The 21917-nt window shown below is 27.3% G+C and overlaps 1 protein-coding gene across 1 annotated transcript; it reads left to right on the forward strand.

Moving 5' to 3' along the window:
* Positions 1–80: 80 nt before the first annotated feature.
* Positions 81–16076, forward strand: LOC129977119 (U3 small nucleolar ribonucleoprotein protein MPP10-like). Its single transcript, XM_056090535.1, has 11 exons — positions 81–200; positions 485–1100; positions 3313–3416; positions 3998–4118; positions 6840–6981; positions 7207–7274; positions 8249–8386; positions 9525–9626; positions 13473–13580; positions 14913–15125; positions 15916–16076. Exons 1-11 carry the CDS (start codon positions 94–96, stop codon positions 16030–16032), a joined length of 1836 nt encoding a protein of 611 aa, XP_055946510.1. The 5' UTR covers positions 81–93; the 3' UTR covers positions 16033–16076.
* The last annotated feature ends 5841 nt before the right edge of the window (positions 16077–21917 follow it).

Below are 21917 nucleotides of genomic sequence, written 5' to 3' on the forward strand. Positions count from 1 at the left end.
ATAATTTGCTAATTTTTCAAAATTCCAACCTTTGAATAAATTTTGTTGTATTGTGAAAAGCGAGCATCCCATCCTATTTCGAATTGATCTGAAATGCAAATCTTCATTCAAAACAACATGGCGACTACCATGGTAAGCAGCGTGTTTTCTAATATACCAAATTTCAGTGATTTGATTGATGATCCTGAAATATTTCTTAAGTAAGTACCTTTTAATCTTCTTTTATCTTATAGAAATATTTGTAAACTATTTTTATGTTTGCGTTCAGAGTTATTGGTATCATATGATCCGGGAGTCGAATTAAGTTTTCGTGCAAACATTTTAATTTCTTATTACTGTATAGTAAATAAATACTGTTTTAATTCACATTCAATGTATCGAGATTGAGAAAAATCTCATACTTCTCTAGAAATTTAAGTTTTACTTTATTCTTTTCATAAAATTAAAATGAATTCTAATGATTTTTTTCTGCTCTTTTCTCTAGACAGAATTCAGGTAATCATGAAAGTTTCAAAAGGATTTCAAAAAAAATTTATGATTGCATCGTGTCATGCGATATAACAGCTCCAAAATACAAATCATTAAAGAGTTTATTGATTGATGGATTTGATGATGAACAGGTGTGGCAACAACTAGAAATACAAAACAAAAATGTTGTTCAACATTTGGATAAATGGTTACCTAAAATTGCTTCTGATGATGTATTTAATGATATGCATAACACCCCTTCAGAAGAAGAGATGGAGCAAGATGCGGAGTTTTCTGAGAATGATTTTACTGAGGAAGCAGAAAAAAATGGAAACACTTCAGCTAGTAAAGAAATTATTGAAGATGAATCTGATTTCGATGAAATTAAAGATGAAGTAAAAGAAAAGAATAAAAATAGAAATTCGAAATTTAAATCAAAAGTTGATGATCAGTTTTTCAAATTGTCAAAACTTGAAGAATTTCTTCGGCTGGAAGATTTAAAAGAAGAGAAAACTAGAGATGATGATGAGAATCAGGAATCGGATGATGATGAAGAAGAAGAAGACATTGATTTATTTCATGATATTTCTGATGATGATTTAGACGATTCAGAAGATGAATCTAATAAAAAAGTAAGTTGTTCTTTGTAAAGCTTAATCTTAATAATTCAACCTCATTTTATGTTTGAAAAAGATGTTATTATTTTTTTTGCCAAACAGAAATATCAGATACATGGCAGACATTCGCACCAGGGTATAAAATTTTGCTGTTCAGTCTAATATTAAATTTTTTATATTATCGGAATCGGCAAATTTTTGTACTTGCTTAAGGTTTCAATCGAGATCCTAGAATAGAATACATAAACTTTTATAAAGTTCCTTGAAATTCAACATAGACACTTTCTCTTATTCAAATAGTATCTTTATTTTAACTTGAAGCATTCTCTTATAAAAGTTATTTCTTCATGAACTAATGTTATTATACAGTATTCTGAATTCACCATATGTTATTGGCCAATAATCCCTGAATTTGCAGTTGTAAACTAGGAGAACCAACTTTCATTAATTTAATCACTGCTTTCTCGCTATTAATCCTATGAGAACACTTCCAACAGTGGGAAGTTTCTTTCTTGATCAGACAACAACCTGCCATAATCTTTTTCCTTTTTTAATTGCACATGACTGTAGTTAGTAGAATTCAACGAGAAAATTGAAAATCCTTTGTCATATAAGACATGAGTAATAACAATCTAATATTCCATTTTTCTCTGTTCTGTCCACTAGGAAAGAATATTTCAGTATGCTAGAAAATATGGAGTTAATAAAATTTTTCAGTTTAAATAAGTTTTATGTATTTATTGTAAATCAAATTATTAGAAATATGATTTTTTATGAGTAAATTTGACAAACAGTTCTGAGATATGGCTGTTTGGCTAAAAGTTGCTCCAGATGGGCATGTATCTTCTAGTACTGGTTAAAATATTTGGGGAAAAAAAAAAGGAAGGATTTTATATAATTGAATTCCAGTAATTGAATTATTTATAGAATTGAATTAACTAAAATTCAATATGTGAAAATTTTTTTTTTCTGGGAATTAAATTTTATTTTACATTGATTTTAGTTAAAAGAGTAGAGGAGTTTTACAAATAAAGTTAACATATTGTGTAATAATTAAAGAGAATAAAATAAAGTGACATCATGCTGAAGATATTAGAAACATTCGAAAAATGTTGGAGAAATTTCTTAAAAGAATCTGGAAATGTCAGAAAAATTCAAATAGCAGAAATGCTGACCACTCCGAGTAATAATAAATACAATTCTAATGGTTATAAATTATTTAAATCCTGTTATAAGTTTAAAAAATTTACATTTTAATAATAGCAAAGAATTTCTTCTTAAACTGTATATATATTTTGAAAATTAAATATTTATGAAAATTTTCCGAATTTTAATAATCAAAAAGAAATAGTAGAAAACAACTTTTAAATTATAGATATTAGCTGCAGACAGATGCTGCATAATTTTGATGATCTTTTATTAAATGAAGACTGGGGAAATAAAATTTATTTTTATAATAACAAGCATTTTTTCAAAGAATGATTCTAAACTCTTTGGATGTAATTAACTATTTTCTTTTGATAAATAGTTTTGATATATTTTTTAGTGTAAATGTTTTCTTGTAGATCTCTTAAAGAAACATTGCTCTTATGAACAATAATTATTTTCAATTGTTCAACATGTCTAAATGTATTTTGTTTTCAATGTCATTGTGATAATTCTCTTTCCGATTCTTGAATACATTTGATAATTTATGAATATGGAATAAATTTCTAGAAATATAGTTGGTGACTATTTTTCTTGTTGTGTTCTCAGGAAGGTTACCTAAAAATAATGACCCCTCATAACATGGGAGTAATTATAATTTCTTTTTATCCTCATTTAAGTGATATTTATAATTTTTCTGTTTAAAAATATGATTATAAATCAAGTATTTATTATATAAACATTTATTTTTGCATAGAATATGAGATGAACCGTTTAATAACTATTTGTAAATCATTAATTTATTTTGAAACAAATTTTTAAAAAGAAGATCATTAAAACATTACTCTAATTCATGTTTTCAGAGAATAAACTTTTATTTTTATACAAAGATGAGTAACATATTAATTAAAACTATTTGTTAAGTTAATTTAAATAATTTAGAAAATTAAAAGGAAACAACAGACACTTCCAGGATTGAACCAAGACCTGAACTGTTTCCCGAGTCTACAATTTTTACTCTGTTTAATGCAATTAATGATGTTAAAGATTCCTTATACATACTTGCTTGATTGTCTTTCAGTCCAGTAAAGATTATATGTATGAAGATTTTTTTGACAGTCCGGAATCAGGAGATGAAAATGTGAAACAGCCTGATGAAGTATCCGATTTCGAAAATGAGGAGTTGTAAGTAAATCCTTTATATTTAACACATTAAGATTTTTTATTTTTTTTAATTATAAAGAGGTTGTTTCTTTCTAAGATTCTTGAATTCCAATTTCCATGTATAAACTTTCTCTAATTCTGTTGTGCAAATGCAATAACTTATGTATGTATGTTATATGTAACCATCATCTTATGCATCTTAAATGTGTTATCCATAATATTTTTTTTAAAAAAACCATTTCTAATTGAATTTTTAATTAAAAGTAGCATGCATTTGTGAATCTAATAAAGTCAATTTATGTATATATAATACACATTGAATTTGTCGTCCAAATTAATTTTGGAAGCCTTTGCACTTCTAGCAGTTAAAGTGGGGGGGGGGCATTTAAATGTTGCTTAACATAAGCAATTAAATTCCTTATATATTTGCAGTGCCAAATGTATTGACTTCATTGGACTAGTGAAGTGATTTCTGCCATGATATAAAACAAAATATGAGCATACTTATTGAATTTATTTATGTAAATTTTATTGATAGTAATAATTATGTCTTAAGATGTTCCTAAAAAAAATCTTTTTTTTCTCTCTCTCTCTCTCTGTAGAGATTCTGATGATGCAAATGTTCTCTCGCAAGAGGAAGACAGTGAAAGTTTGGACGATGATGAAGAAGAAAAAGCTTCAAATAATAAATCAAAAACCCCATTTGAAATGGAACAAGAAAGGGTAATTATAAATATTAGATTAATTGAATAAGAACATTAATGCTGCAAATTTCTTCTTAAAAATTCACATTATTTAATATTGAAGATCCAATTTTATTTTTGGATTGCAAAACCAAAAAAAAAAAAAAAAAAAAAAAAACCTTCAGTGGTATAAACCTTATTCTCTTTTAAATCCATAAGATTTATATATTATCATTTCACAAATATGGAAACTTTCTAGGGTTTTCTGAATATGCCAGGAAGCGTTGATTTTGCCAAAATGAAAGATAGGGGAAGAAATGTTTACTTTTAACTGTTAGGTCAATCTAGGAATTGTTATAACTATGGGTAGCTTTCATTATTTATTACCAGTAAAAAAAATCACAAAAATACTTTTGGACAATTTTCATTTATACTAAATTTGCTGAACCTAAAATTATGACTTGTGAATAGTAGATTTCTGTATTTAAAATTAGCTAATCATTTTTTTATTAAAAAAACTTTTTTAATATTAAAATACCCTTCTTTTAAAACAGGAGCAAATATAATCAAAAAAGATTTTTCTGTCCTTTAGCATAAAAGTTATTCACAATTTTTCTGATAATACCTCAATCAAATTCAATAAACATTTTTTTCCAATAATATCCTAATTTATATTTTTTTATTATTTCATTTGTTAATTTATTTGAAGCAAAATTACAATTAAGAAGTTCAAATATGTTCAAGTATTATGTGGTTAATTCATATGGCAATTTAATCAAATGTTCTGTAGGATGAATGGCCTAAATAGATAACTCCCCATTCTCTGCTCTTTTTTTTTTTTTTTTTTTTTTTGTCACAATATTTAATAATATAATCTGACATATTTTTAGTACAATTCTTTAAAGCTTTATTTTCACATAAATTACCCAATTGAGCAAAAATACAAAAGCTCTGGATAAAATAGTATAACCAAGAAGACAATAGGAGAAAATTATATGAAAATGCATCTAATTGAACTGAAATCAAGGTCATTTGTGATAATTTCGGAAATGCGCTCATCTCTACTACACATAAGCCCTTTGTAGAATATAATTGCCCAGACATGTTAATATCGAAAATCTAATGTGAAATTGTAGTTGTATCAGAATTATTATTAATGTATTTTTCATTTAAAATTTTCATTTATGTATAAATATCTACTATCAGAGTTATTAGAAATTCAAGATTGATTTTTGTTATCTTTGATGTCAGTATGCTAATGGTGAAATTACATTTAAAAATTTAGCATAATATGATTCTATTTAACAACTACATGTATCTAAAAAAAAATCTCAAGAATGCCTTTGCCATAATATCAGCTAAATTGTCTTTTAATTTTTTTTTTTTTTTTTTTTTGTAGTTACTGTTTTCATTTATCTAAACATTTTTTTTGTGGAAAGAAAAATGAAAATCTTTTATTTACAATTTATTCTATTGCTCCAATGCAAGAGTATTACATACCAATTTTTTTTTTAACTTATTGTTACAAATTTATTAAGAAAGATGAAAAATAAATAGTTTTGTTAATAGTTTAATCTTGAAATTAAAGTAGTTTGAATATCTGAATTCATTTCTCTTATATAATTTTTTTTTCTGGCATTATGTATAAATAGAATTAATTTCTTGTAAAACAAGAATTCTTTATTCCTAGGAATGAAATAAATTAAACTTTGTAGCAGAAGTTTTAAAAAATAATTTCACCAATTTTAATTTTATGAATTAAACTGTCCCAGAAAATTGTATATTGAAGTGTCTTTTTCTTAGATGTTGTTGTTTGTATTGCTAAATGCTTTAAGATGTTTATTATAATGCATATTTCATGCCCATGAATTTTCATGTTTTTGCTTCTTTAAGAAATTCTTTCATAAATAAAAGTAATAAATTTTCTGCCCTATTTTTTTATAATTATTTATTCAGTTTCAAATTATGGGAGATCTTAGATTTTCATTATCTAATAAATTACATTTTTAATGGTTTCTCGGAAATTATATATCAAAGGCATAAGTAAATAGATAAGAACCTTTAATTTTAAAGTTCTTTTATTTTCAGCACTTGTTACCTCTAGGACCAGCTGATTCACTGGAAATATTGGTTGTAGTTAATTTAAGATAAATTATTTAGATGTAATTTCATGCCTGTTACATCCCCAAATTCATAGACATTAAATCCAAGTTATTTTAATTGTCATATTTAAGTTATATTTATTGTATATATGAACCAATTAATATATTTTAATGGAGACCAGTCCCATGACATAATACTGCTATTAAAAATGAAAATGTCTAGTTCATTTATCTTCTTAATTTTGTGTTATTGTAACTTCACTTTTTTTTATTTGCGTTGTAAACTACAAAAATATTAAACAGGAACTTTCTGTTTTAGTTTTCAACCATGCTACAAAATTGTATGATCAAAAACATTGTTATGAAATAAAAATCTTGCTTTAAAAAAAAATTTAAATGCTGGAAGGAATTTGCTCTGGGGTGCATATTCCTACCTTCTAATGTATATTTGTGCCAAATTTGATTGCTCTAGGTTAAACGGTCTAGTTTATTAACTAGCCTCACACACATTCATTTTTGTTATATTCGAGAGACAATACCAGTTCTGCTGTATTTTTTGAATATTTACATACTTATTTTTTCATTTTCTCCCACATAAGTTTTTATATGTACTTTTGATTTCAAAAGCATAATAGCAACTTTCTCTGCATATTTTTTAGATAAAGGAACAAATATCAGAGTATGAAGAGAGCATGGTTACTCCAAAGCCTTGGCAATTGACTGGTGAAGTTGATGTTAGTAAACGACCTGTAGATGGACTTCTGGATTTGCCCACAGATTTTGAACTAAATGCAAAACCAAGTAATATATCTTATTCTTAAAGCAAATCATTGTTACATGTTTTAAACATTTGAATAAATATAATGACTAAGAATCTAAATAATACAATCTTGCATGATTTCTATATTTATCAACAAGTGATTATATATATATTATAGTTTTTAAATTGTATAAAATTTGTTAAGCTTGATTTGCTTGATACTTAAAAATGCAAAACTCTTTTTAATGCTTATTTTTTCCTTCTAGTCATTATACAAGATAAGGAATTCTGTGAAAAACTAGAAAATATGATTAAAATGACAATAAAAAATAAGGTAATGTTATTTACTACTGTTTTAAATTCAGCTTCTTAATATCTTAATTATAAAAATAAACAATTATTTTAACAAATTTCAATTCTAAAAATCGGTATTTTAACATGAGTAAGCAAAACTATTTGTTATATTATTAAATATCTAAAATGAAAAGAATTTATGACTATTTAAATAGCTACTTTATTTATTTAGTTATATTTATATATATTATTACTTTATATTTATTTAGTTACATTTCCTAGCTGCTTTATAATTGAAGAGTGAACACAGCCAATACGTTTGTAGAGTTAATTTCATTAATTAAAAAAAAATATTGTCTGAAATTCTAATTGCTATTAACTAGTCAGTTTCAATTCTCTTATATAGCTTTTTCTGAAAAAGTTTAATGATATAACCTTTTGTAAATTATTTAAATAATCAATAACTATTTTTTATATCTCAGCAATGCCAAACTATTACAAATAACAGTTTTGCTGATTTTTTTATTTAATCATATTTGCATTATCTAGATCATATTTTTAGGTGGGTAAAGTATCAAAACTGTAGGCCAAAAGATATTTAAAAAAAATAATAAACTGCACATCAAAAATAAACACAGCATATGATTCATTGTACTCTAAAATTTCTCTCTGTAATTAAGTTTTAAAATTGCTACTTACAATTATTTACCTCTGGGTTACAAAGGTATTATAAAATATATAATAATATTTTTTTGATAAGTGCTTTTATTAGTAATGAAAGAAATATAAATGCATTGTGTTTTAACATATAGCTTTCAATAATAAAATCTTCAAATAATGCTCGAGATAATGCACTTAAATGGTGATTGGTGGCCACTTGATGAATTACTTCTTGATTGAAGGGAATAAATGAAATGTGACGGATGAATGAATAATAGATGAAGATGAATAAAAAGTGATCATTAATCTATTCTTTTTATTTATTATGCTTTTAAAAAGGTATTTTATCTTTAGGCTTATTCTGATGGCGTGAGACAAGAGAAACCTGTGAAGGAAATAATCAGCATGAAAAAAGAAATTGTTATTGACCAGAACAAAAGCAAAAAAGGATTGGCTGAAGAGTACGAGGAGTTGTATCTCAAAAAACAAAGTGTAAGTTTTATTTTGAAATGTTATTGAACTTATCTATATTTATTTGGTCATTTGCAATATATGAATTTTATTTGTAAACCTTAATTTAGTTTTTCATTTCAATTTTGCAGTTTTAAGTCGGATTTTATTTCACTGTACTAAAATAAAAAATTAACTGAACATGAATATATTTTTTTAATGAAATAGATTTTATTTGAATAATTAAAGTTGTAAAGGCTCTTTGCAAGATTTTAAAGCAAAACTCTAGCTTATATTATTTGATTATTTTTTTAATAATTCTGACTATTTCTTATTGGTGTTTGAAGCCTATTTTAACAGTAATGGCACCTTATAAGTATGAAATATTTTTCAATGATTTCTTTAATGCTAATTCTGGATGGTGATTCTGTAGGAGAATATATAAAGGTTGTGTTTTTCAGTAGCTGTCATTATGCATCTCCTGTCTTTATCTTATGATTGTTTTAAAGATTGGCATAGAAAGTGAATAATCTACTTCAGAAAGGAAGACTTTCTGATTTTTCAAATTCAATAATAATGTATATTTTCTATTCAGATCATCAACTCTTTGCCTACTATATAAGTATGTAAAGAAGTTGAAGAGAAACTTTAAACTTTTTAGCAGCATGAAATATACCTTAGCCATACCATATTTGAGTGAAGTTAGCATTGTGCGGTAAATATATAATTATCTTGCCAAATTTCTGTTTAGTTTTTTTCTGAATATCTTAAGTCTGCTCCCATTTCTTAGCATGTAGAGTTAGACAATAAAACAGAATATACATTTATATTTAGTCGATAATAAAAGTCTATTAAATAATTTTGAATGATGTTTGAAAATATTCATTTTAACTAATATGTTTTTGCTAATTAAAATTCTTTCAAAATATCTTTTCCAATAATTTGATATTATGTTATTTATAATATAACAGTAAAGAAGGGTATGATGACTGGGTAACCAGTGCTGGAGGGCAGGTATTGTGCATACATAAGTTAAATATATTTATATATAAAAAGTTAAATCTCTTTTACTGTGTTTTGATTTCTTGCTAACATGCCTAATTGAATTGCTACTTCCAATGGAACTTGGAATTGTATTTTAATAGTACTATTGAATAAGAAATGGCAATCTTTTATTTAGAAACAAGAAGAAGAAGAAAATCCAAAACATAAAGAAATACAGAAGTTTATGGATTCATTATTTCCTGAATTATATGCTTTATTCAGCCATATACCAAAACCAGTAAGTTTTTATCAGACATCAAAGTGTTTTGAAATTATTTTGTTATTGATTTGAAGATTGTTGTAGTTCATTCAGGATATTATGCTTGTGCATGTTGAAATGACAATAACGGTGTTGTTTCTGATTAAATTATTTTGATTTAGAAAATATTCTGAGCTATTTAATTGGAAAATGAAGCAATGAATGTTTATTTGGTTCAATTTTTTAATCTTCCATTATTATTTTGATGTTGAGCATGATTTTGGATAGCTTTAAATGTCAAATCATAATGATATTACAAATTAAAAATTTGTCTCTAAAGAGTATTATAATATTAAATATGACTAGAACAAATCTTTATTAAAAGAAATGAAATGCTGAAAAACATATTCACATTATTTTATTTATTAACAAGGAGAGAACAAATTTTAACTAAATTGATTTAATTAATTAAGCAATTATTATATTGGAAGGAATCTGATTTTGATTTATTATAAAATAAAAACAATGCTTGAATGTACATTTTAAATTCTAAATCTTCATAACACACTAGTGTGATGATATTTGATCTTAAACAAGTTTTTATCCAGTAGATTCCCATATATTGCACATTTTCAGTAGTAATTAGTTTTGAACTCGTGATCAGCTGACTTTTAAGTGTACCTCACCGCAGCCTGCTGGAAGTTATTAAAATTTATTATTAAATTTTTTCTTATTTCATTCTAAAAAGAATTGTGAAATCATGGAATTTTTAATTAATATTGAATATACAGTTTATGAACAAAATTATTGACTGTATACTCAGGTCGTAAAATCATTTCACTTTGATCTGTTCAGATTTCCAAATCAGTTTGCTTTTGTTTATTTATTTTGAGAATTATCTGGATTGGTAATCAGTGCAATCCCGATTAGCTGAAATTATATAATGTCTTGCTATGAATCAAATGCCCCCTCCCTCCCTCCCTCCCTATAATAGCCATAAGTATTCTTTAAAATAATTTTTATGGATATAATAATAGTATAAACAAGTATTGATTGAAGAGCTTGCAAAAATTGGAGATAAAAATCTAGATAGTTGGGAATATTGAATTTTTCTATAATTGGGAAATTATTTTTCATAAAAGGTTATGTAAATATGTGTAATCATACAACGGTGGGGCTGTTTCAGGCATTTGAAATATTAGAATTCCAAATTCTATTGTACAGCAAGATTACTTTTGCTGTGAAAATGAAAAATTTTAGGATTATAAATTTATGCCAATTAACAATATAATTAAATTTTTTAACTTGTTTCATGCTTGACTTCTAGTTGAATGTTTTATTTTTTGATCTAAGTAATGCATACTGCATTTATAAACATTTTAACGTGAGATTTTTGGTATCCATTGGTATGACAGGTTCTGTGATTCAGGTATTAAATATAAAAAAATATGAATTATATATTGATGCAACAAAACAAGTATTTACTTCAATTTGTTTTCTTTTGAGAACTTTGAATTTGGAGTATTTTTGTTCAGTATATTTATTTTACTGAATACCCATCAAACTGATGGGTTCCTCACAGCTTTCCTTCATTTTTTTTTTTAATTCTAAAAAGTAATATTTTTATGGGCTTGATATTAATAAAAATTCAGAATTTTTATTTATAGTGTAACACAAGTAAGCTATCTCTATGTACATACCTATATTCATTTATAAGTAGTATTACTTGATGCAGATGTTTATTACAGATTATATCTGTTTAAACATAATATGCATGTCCATTCTTACAGTTAATTACTTTTTTGTCTTACTTTGCAGTGCTTCATATGATGTTGTAATGGTTGTGTAACTGTAATGAGCAAATTCTGTTTATTAGTAGTTTTTTTAGTTAAAAAGAAAGAAAACTTATATACTAAAAATTCAATTTATTTTGTCTGTCACAATGATGGAATTCAGTTAAAGTAGATTCAATGTCTGTAAATTTAGTAATAAAACCTTATGTATCATCTCAGTTTCTCAGCGTGTTTTAAGATATTGTGCATTAATAACACCAGCCTGCAAAAAAAAAAAAAAAAAAAAAAAAATTGTTTGTAAAATTTTAATTGATTTATATCAGCAATAATGATGTCATTCCAAAATGCAAAGTAAATTTTATGTAACACATAAGGATTTTTTACAAATGATGATGAAAAAATTAACAAAATGCAGTATAATGCATACAGTTGCAACTATTAACTAAACACAATAATGCTGTTCATTTACAATATTATGATAACTTTTACGTTTTTCTTGAAGTCAAGAAGCTTCTTTTTCGGGTTTTTCGTTTATGGTCCACATCACTGTCTCTTTTTAAAGACCAACAGTAATCGGCCATCATGTTAACATCCCACCGTCCTTGATATCTGCGTTCCATCTCCTTTATATCCTGGTGGAATCTTTCACCTTGCTCGTCACTCATTTTTCCTAAATAGTCTGGGAAGTATTCCAAATGTGAGTGAAGTAAGTAAATTTTAATGCTCATATTGCACCCCAAAAGATGATAAGCACGTAATAACTCAGTTACAAGTTCTTTGTAATTTTCTTTTCTCTCATTTCCCAAAAAACCTTCTACGACATCTTTAAATGCAACCCAAGCCTGCTTCTCTCTATTTGTCATACATTGTTCAAAATTGGAATCTTTAACTAATTTCTTTATTTGCATTCCATCAAATACACCTTCTTTAATTTTAGCGCTAGACAATTTTGGGAACTTCGATACAAGATACTCAAAACATTTTCCACCTTTATCCAAAGCTTTCACAAACTGCTTTATGAGTCCCAATTTTATGTGAAGTGGGGGCAATAAAATATTTTGTGGATCTATTAAATATTCATTTAAAATATTCTTCTTAAAAGGAATCCATTCTTGTCTCTTCGGCCATATCTTTTTTATCCAATGACTTTCTTTGTCCCTGCTATTCCATTCACAAATAAAGCACGGAAATTTAGTAAATCCACTTTGTTGCCTGAGAAGCAGACCAATAACCTTTAAGTCACCACTTATTGCCCACTTGTGTTCAGTATATTTTATTTTAGTGAGAAGCATCTCCATACTTTCATATGTTTCTTTCATGAAAACGGTATGTGCAACTGGAACTGATGCAAGTTTAGATTCGTTATGCAATAAAACTGCTTTTAGACTCCACTTTGAGGAATCTATAAATAGTCGCCAATCATTAGGATTATAAGGAATTTTATCTTCTAATTCATGTAACAAACCAGGTATGTCAGCACAATAAACCAAGAAGTTATCAGATTTGAAAAATGATAAAAATTGCTTTAACCAACTAAACAACGTATGTGTCATTAATAAATTTTTCTCTTTTAACCGAGAGCCTAATAATTCTGCATTTTCTTTAGTTAAACCTAAATCGCGAATTAAGTCATTTAATTCGGCTTTATTAAATTTTTCAGGTACTTCATTTTTCAAGGTGAAATCCAACTGCCATCTATGTTTTGAATTTTAAAATAAAAGGTTTTTTAAAAATATAATTATAAGTATTTATTCAATATAAATGTATTATTTAATTTCAATGAAGTAAGATGTTTTCAGAATTTATTTCAACAAATAAACATACATACTTTATTAATTTATCCTATTCAAATCGCAAAAAAATCTGTGTATTTTTACTTATTTGAAAAATTTACTTTTCAAAAAAACTGTACGTGATACGTAAAAACTGATATTATTTTTGAAATAAGCATGCGAAAATACATTAAAAACAACTATCACTTTAAAAACAAGAAGTTGTTGCAGGCTGGTGTAATTATAAATAAAGATTGACTAACGCCTGAAGTTTTCTTTATTACCTTCAAATTTATTTATGTATTACATTTTTTTTAAAGGCTGTTCCAGATATAAAAATTGTAAGCAATCTACCAGCTGTAACAGTTGAAGAAGTTGCTCCTACAAGTTACAGTGATGTCACATTATTGGCACCAGAAGAAATAAAGGTATTTAATTAGATTTAAATTTTTAGCAACTGGAAAAATATGTTATTAGCTTTCATTTTAAATAATATAAAAATTTACTATGAGATGCTGAGAAAAATCAGAATATAAATTATATGTATCTCCTTCATTCAGTTTAAAATTGCATGTTAAATTTGTATTTGGATTGTGAAAGAAATGTATGAATGAAAAGGGAAAAAAAATTGGTCAATATTACAGTACATGTCAGGCATCTAATATCGTCTATCCATTTATTTTCAATTGAATGACATTGTTACATTTAATCTATATTAGATTTAGATTAGTATTAGCAGATTGGTCGTATTTTAAAAATAAAAATTTTTTATCTATCACAAGAACCCATTAGCCTTGAAAAGCTTGATATTCACGGTACCTGCGAAGTTGCAATTTTAAAATAAGGAATTTGCGTAATACTATTTTTCTGAATTGGTTATTCATCACCATCTCATACTTTCATTGCAGTAAGAGAAAAATAGAATAGATATTACTGCAAATTTTGAAGGAGATGAAATGTGTGAGCAAATCAAAGATGACAATTTTTATTTTATATCTAAAGGAAATTTGGTGCAATGTCTTAAATGCACACCAAAAAAATTTGTTGAAAAAGTATTTAAAATAGGTTTTTAATAATTTTTTGTAATTTAAATTTAGTAAGCTCATTTTTTTCCCTTTCAATATTAAACTTTTAATTTTTTCACTGCTTATCAAAAATATAACAAATGTCATCTTAAAAATAAGCATTCTTAACCGATATTATTTTTATTTTCTATTTATTTTGCTATCAAGATGTTTATTGTAATATTCATGTTTCCTCATAATATGAAATAGCACACATATTTAAATTCAATTCATGAAAATTTTGAAATATAGCTGAGTACTTTTATTAATGTTGTTGTGTATCCTCTTGGTTTGATCACCAATTCAAACCAAGTTCAAAAGATTGATTCACATGATAAGATTGTAAACTGACTCCCTCCTCATTCACCAGCTGCCTCATAGACGGTGCCAATACAGTCAACGATATGAGGGGGGGAGGTATCGGCTGAGCAGTGGCAAAGGGTGTACATTTTTTGACCTTTGATGAAAAAAAGACATTTTATATGACCACACATTAGCCTAGATAAGAGCGTTATTACTAATATATTAATGTTATTGGTAATTTCTCGTTGGTAATTGCAAAAAACATTTTTTTTTTTTGTAATATTCATTGCAATTGTTCAGTATACTGATCACTGAAATAATTTTATATTAAAATTAAAGAACAAAATATTGTAGCATACCATAAGTGGGTTAATTTTTCTCTTTGACTTCCAGAAACGAACTGGCCTCACAAAAGGTCAAACAGAAAGAACAGAAACTGATAAAAACCGAGAGAGGAGAAAGAAAAAATTGCATCAGAAAATGAAACAAAAGAAAATGGAAAAGGAGAATGCAGATGGCAAACCTCTTTCATCAAAAGCAACAAAGAAAGAAAAATTACAGGTGTTGAAGAAATTAAAGCAACATAAAAACACAAAGATAGCAAGTGTAAGCTTCATTTTATATATAACTCTTCCTTTTTAAACTATTAATTCCTTATCTTCATGTGAGAATTTAATGTATTTATTGCTGATTGTAAGATATCTTAGTTAGTAGTAGAATTATCTACTGAGCATTGAGGCAGAAATTGTGGTCTCTCACTTCCTTGCATTACATATTTTTGTGTAATGCAACTCATAATATATAAGAATATAAAATTAAAAAATATTGTATATAAAGGATGCTTAAAAAATTGTGTCTACTTTAAATAACTATTAGATAAATTAATAAGAAAACATCAAAGTTTTATAATTGAAACTAATGCAATTATGTAATATTCTAAATCTGAAGTAATTAAAATATTTGCTAACATTTCTCAGAGATACAATTTATTTATATTTACAATTGCAAACATTTCTTAGCATATAAATTACTATTTGAATATTTTCTATTTTCATGGCTGATTTCAGATTTCCATTTGTAGATATATATTAAATAAAATCTTTGGGAAGGAAGGGTCGAAGTTTTTTTGCATTAATCATGTCTTTTCCAAAATTTCATTCAGATTGCCTGCCATTTAAAACATTATTAATTATTTTGAAGTATGGAAATTCTCAGATATTAATGAATTAATAAATTTTAGTCATGAAACTTTGAAATAATTTATCTAAATAGGTAAATGTATATACATTTTGTGATAACCTGTGCAAGGTATAACATGCCTAATTAATTGTTTATAAGCATACTATGAAAGCCTTTAAAATAGACACAGAAATATTGAAAGCATTATTTATTTTAGGTGACTGAGAAAATCAAGTCTTCAAAAGACTTCTTTGAACGTTTGCAGGAAACTGTCTCCACTAAAGTTAATAAAAGTGAAGTTAAGCAAGCTAAAAAGAAGAAGAAGAAAGTATAAAATATGTGATATGTATTCTTTAATTTTGTAAATATGTTAATAAAAATATTTTGTAAATTTTGCATAAAAAATTCTTAATTTTCAATTGTATGATAGCAGAATTCTATATTATTCATTAAATGAAAGGGAAAGTACTTATATTAGGAAGTTAGCTTTAAAGAATATTTTCCCTCAATAATCCAGTGAGCTATATAAAAGGTTGGAAAGGTTTTGCAGTCTAAAAACAAAAATTTGAAATAAATTTCAAGCTGGCTGATAACTTTAACTCATTACTATGAAGGATCATTTTTTTATGAGGATTAAATGCTAACAACTGTTGTTCAGTTATCGTTATATTGACTTAACTTTAAATTAGGCTTTAACCACTGAAAATTCTTCCATATTAATATTAATGACGAATTTATTAGCTTATGCTAGAGATCAAAATTTTGGGAAAAATATATTTTGAGGTTTTATGGCTCATAACTACTCATATTTTGCACATTACCATAAAATTGTTTGTCTGTGAAAAATAAAATGCAAAAAAGGGGTATTCAATTACCTTTAATCAGTCAAAAAAGTATAGCTGAATAACTTGAAAAATGAAGTGCAAGTTTCTGAAGCTGAATAGCTCTCCTTCATTTTGAATGCAAGCACTGACCATGAATATTTATATCCATGCCAGTCGTGTCCATTATTTCTTATTTAAAAAAAAACCTATTGTATGTTTTATGACTCATTAAATTATATGCTATTAATTATGTATCGTTCTGCATAGTTTTCTGAAACTATAATGATTTATCGTAAGTAATCCTTGAAAAGCGAGTTTCATTTAATCAGCAATTTTTTTATATTCAAAAAGATTTCTTTTAAATATAATTCTGATCATTTATAATGAATGTCAACTTGGGAATACATTGCTCATATTTCTGAAAGTGGAGCACCATTTGTAAAAACCTAGTTTGTAATTCAAAAATTTATAGATAGATTGTTCTAATACTACTTTAGAATGGATGCTATAAGAAAATTCTGTTTCTTTTAAAACACTAATTGAGTCCTTTAGTAATCTAGCATAGAAAACTTTATGAATAAATTATATAATATGAAAAATATTTTAAAGGAGATTCTAACCACTGGTTAGAAATATTATAACTGGATAACATTTTAGACTTGGTTTATCATTATAATCCATCTATCATTTTTTAAAATTGCTTCAGTATAACAGTCATAATGTAGATACAAAATGTATATAAACTCTTCTTTGAATACTGTATCATATTTGATATTGTATTTATGATTATTTATTTTTTCATGCTACTAATGAATGAATTTCTTTACTAGAATAGAAGGATCTTTTTTTTTTTTTAATTTTAAAAATGAAAATCTAAAATAGATTTTTTTTAATTGCAAAATGTTTTTCCCCCTTCATTTTTCTGTTATATATAAAAGCTCCATATTTTTTTTTATATATATATATTTAATAAATTGTACACTGAAGAGGGGGAGTGTATATATTCTCGGTGTATCAAATACTTTTTATGTTTAGAGCTGATTCTCTATACAAAGCACCATCAGTGTAAATGTGCCTGTATGATAAACTTCAGCTCTATACATTAGTGTATTGTTAAGGCAATCTTCCTGGAGGTTAGTGACCTGAGAATAGAACTTTCTATTATGAAATATTTCAAACTAGAAAATGGAAAAGAATTATATAAACTAAAATTTAACAAGGTTTTTATCAAATCCTGAATGTTAAATTGCTATGGAATAGAAATTACAATCTATATCCAAATCAAATTGAATATTGCCGGGGAAATTTTTTGCAATGTATGAGCCATCTATCAAATGCTTCAATTGGAATCATAAAGAAAAGCATATTTTAATGATGATTAATACAATAGTCATGCACAGCTGGCTGGTCTTCCTAGAGACAACTCAAGTTAAAGAAACATGACATAAACATAAGGAAACATAAATATAAACAACGGGAAGTAAATAGATGTTTACATATAATTATATATAAATAAGCATTTTATTCGTTTTTCCAACCCTCCATTTGAATTGACAGACACATTTGTCGCTAAAAGAACCAAATGGAATGATTTCTCGAAACTTTCCTGCAGTCTTCAAAATAAAGGTGCTGTCATCTCAGCCTCCCACAAGAGATTTGGGGATTTCTAATAAGGATGTGAAAGGCAGGAGTGCACAAATTTTTATTTTCAGAATAACGCACAAAAGAGGGGTCCCCCCCCCCATCCTTTCTAACAAAAGGGAAAGAGCTAGTTGTAGTGAGTATGCCTTTTTGTTGACTGATTAAAATGAGAATTTAACAAACTTCAATTTTAATAACAAGATTGCCTTACAAATTTCATTGATTTAAAGCTCTCCCCTCCCCCGTTTACATATGCGCGAATTAACTGATCGACAGACTATCAAACTCTCTAGTTTGATAGTTGTACATTTTGGCTGATATGTTTAAAATTGATACAGATGTTACACTTTAGATGCTACTAACCCTTAATGCGAATCCAATCGTATCCATCTGGTTCTTACGTTTTTCAGCTAACATGTTCATTTGTACTTGGAGACAGACAGACAAACGTATTATAAATGGATTTCGTTCAAAATTTGATAGAAATCTACAAATTCGGTGGAAATAAAATATACTAAATTTCATCCTTCTAGCTCAACGCATTTTGATTTATTTTGGAGGCAGATTTACCTAATTCCAAACTGTGGGAGATCAGAAACGTAGATATTCAACAAAAGATAAAGTTTGATTTTTTTAAAAAAATTGCAATATGTTAAAGGATCTGTTCCCCACCAAGGATTTGTTATCGGTATCTTTTTATCGTTAGGCAGAATATTTCGACCCTGTAAGAGCTTCACTGAGGTCGTTGGAGGGCTGAGATGAAATGCCCAGCAAGATAACGGTAAACAAATGCAGATTAAAGGGCAAGTCAGGGAAATAGAGTTAAAAGCAGAATACAGACCACATCCCTATCGGGAAGCAACGAAAGAACCAAGAGCTAACGATAATGACATAAATGAAATATTGAATTAGTTTGTTTAGTTTAGTTATATTAACTTCCCGTTTTGAAGCAACACTAGTTCTATTTTGCGAAGGATCTCGTAATTTTGAACCGCGGTCAGATGACGATACCTCAGCTGGTACCCCCCTCTCCAAACCCACACCACACCACACCAGCGAAAGGACATTTGGCCCCGGCGGATTTAACGTGCACCAAACCCACATACACGGCGGTTCTTCGGTGGAATCGGGTCTCGAACCTGAAACCCTCCGGTTCCGAAGCCGAGAACTTACCAGTAGGCTACCGCGGCCTGATGACAGAAATCAGTAAAATTTTCAGCATAATCAGGAATATCCTGGCAACTCTGAAAGCTCTGAGAAGTAGAAATAGTGGTTACAAAAAATTGAAGAACATGTGTTTCCACATAAGGAAGATTGGTAAAGTTCCTCCCACTGACCCTTAACATTAAACCCACCCAATGATTGCAAGCTCAGATCAGGCGAAAAGGGCCAATGAACGTATTAGGTAGATTAGATTGATACAATAAAGAATAATGTAATTGTATTTTTTTCTTCTCTCGTTTTAATTTTCTGGGCTGAATTTTGATCTGTGTTCCCTTTTGATTAGTAATACCAAGTATTCATGCCAGCATTTTGTTCTGCTACTAATCATTGATTTCAGTAGAACGGAAGGCGAAAGATAGCAGAACCTAGGCTCTACCAAAGAGCTCCTAAGTCAGCAGGATTTGATTCTTGTTCGCTTATCTTACATAAATACTAGATGCATCAATTTTCAGGAAACATTAAAATAATCGAAATTTAAAAATCCGTGGTTTTGAATTTATATTAATTTAATTTCGTTATATCAACGTCTTAATCAAAGCAAAATTCATTATGAACGAATTATATAATGATAAGCTGTCTGATGGCGGCGAAGTCTCTGCTCTCCTCACTAAACTTTTACACTATACCAGCGAACAAACACTTTCTTCGCTGCCTATGGATTTTGTGTGTGCCGGGAATATGAATCTTGTATAAATAGGATTTATACATAATCATATGAATGTGCGTGTGCGTGCGTGCGTGTGTAATCATATGAATTTTAAACCTAAAATCCTCTGATCCACATGCAAAACTCGACTGCTATTGCTCTATATTATTTTGATTATTTTGGAAAATGGGAATATAGTCATTTCACAAACATTTTTATTCAGTTTTCACAGTATTTTAGTTATTTTTTTTATTATTATTATTATTATAGCATTTCAATGAAAACCTTTAAATTATTTGGAAAAGTTGTCAGATTCGAAAATGCGCGGAGTATAAACGGAATATATTCCGTTTCAATTATTTCGTCATTTATATTTCCGTTCTTTTCAAAAAAAATATTACAAATATTTCTTTGCTTACGACATTATAATTTCAAAGAATTATTTTTAATATCTTTTTCTAATGTAAGAATACAAAAAAAGGATTACTAATATAAGCGATATCAAATATAAGCCTCTCATATTTATTTGAATTTTATATTTCATGATTCATATTTCCTATCTACATTCTCAGCTCCGGTATCGTATAAATTGGGTGGGGAAAAAACTTACCACTACCCCCATTTTTTTTTTTTCTACTATTTCAATATTTTTTAAACAACCAGTGGAAGTGGTTTTCCTAAAATTTTCTCGCATGCTCTAATAAACTTATGCCATAGAACGCCTTACATGGCATTGGAGCACAATAGTTGCGAAATAATAACTTTTGACATGAATTTAGCATTTTTATTGAATCTTTCGTGTCATCCTTGGCAATTAATCCCTAGCACGCCATTAATAGCATCCAAAAACCGAATTTTTGTTTTAGACATTTTTTTTCTCAATCATTGAGACAAAAATTTGGCACAAAGCTGCACTTGTAGTCACAAAATCCCATACAAAATTTGATGTATTTGAGTCATTGCATTTTTTAAGTATCGCGTTTACTTCTTTCTGAAAGTTCAGACAGACAGATTATCAACCCGAAGTTCGATTCCAGCTCAAAATTTGTCGAGTGTCTACACTACAGATGTGAAATCTGCATACCGAATTTTATCTATCTAGCTCTCATCGTTTCGTAATCACCATGTTAACTTACACTACATCTTTGCTTCCTAATATAGAACTAGAATCGGAGTAAGCGCTTTTTTTTTTGGGGGGGGGGGTTAAATTAATGATTATAAATCTATCAAGATAATTTTAAGCGTAAATTTTAAAAATTATAATTATTATTAATTTCAGAGAAATTTTTGTAATTTCAATGATTATGTATTACACAGAGAAGAGTATTTGGTCTGGTGATCGATATCTGCATTATTTTTTGGAAAATTCGCCTTTAGCTAGAAAAACAACCATTGAAAAATGCCTATAAGTACTTTTCTGACTGAATTTTATGTATCGAATGCGATTTTAGATAGTATGGGGATCAATTTTCACAAATAAGTGGTGAAATTTAAATCTGAATTTAACATTTTTTCTCAAATATGCTTTGAACTAGTTTTCCGAAGATCGTTGTGTTAATGAACTCTACGATTTAATGTTTTTCGAAAATCAGTCGCCATTTATTTTATTTTATAAAATGGATTATTATAAAACTTTCTGAAGTCGCAGGGTAACACTTTTGCAATAGGATTTCTTTTCTGTCCTCAAATTTGAACAATTAAAAAAGATTTTCAACGACTCTTTTTTTTTTCTTCCGAATTAGGCAAGTATACCGAAAAATAATGCAATTGATTTAAATTTTTACCAGATATTCCTTTCTTTGTAATACATAATTAAATAGCATTACAAAAATTTCAATCAAATCGAAAATAATTTTAAATCTTTTTTCTAAATTTAAACATTTT

This window comes from Argiope bruennichi, chromosome 1, assembly GCF_947563725.1.
Source record: "Argiope bruennichi chromosome 1, qqArgBrue1.1, whole genome shotgun sequence".
Taxonomy (NCBI): domain Eukaryota; kingdom Metazoa; phylum Arthropoda; class Arachnida; order Araneae; family Araneidae; genus Argiope; species Argiope bruennichi.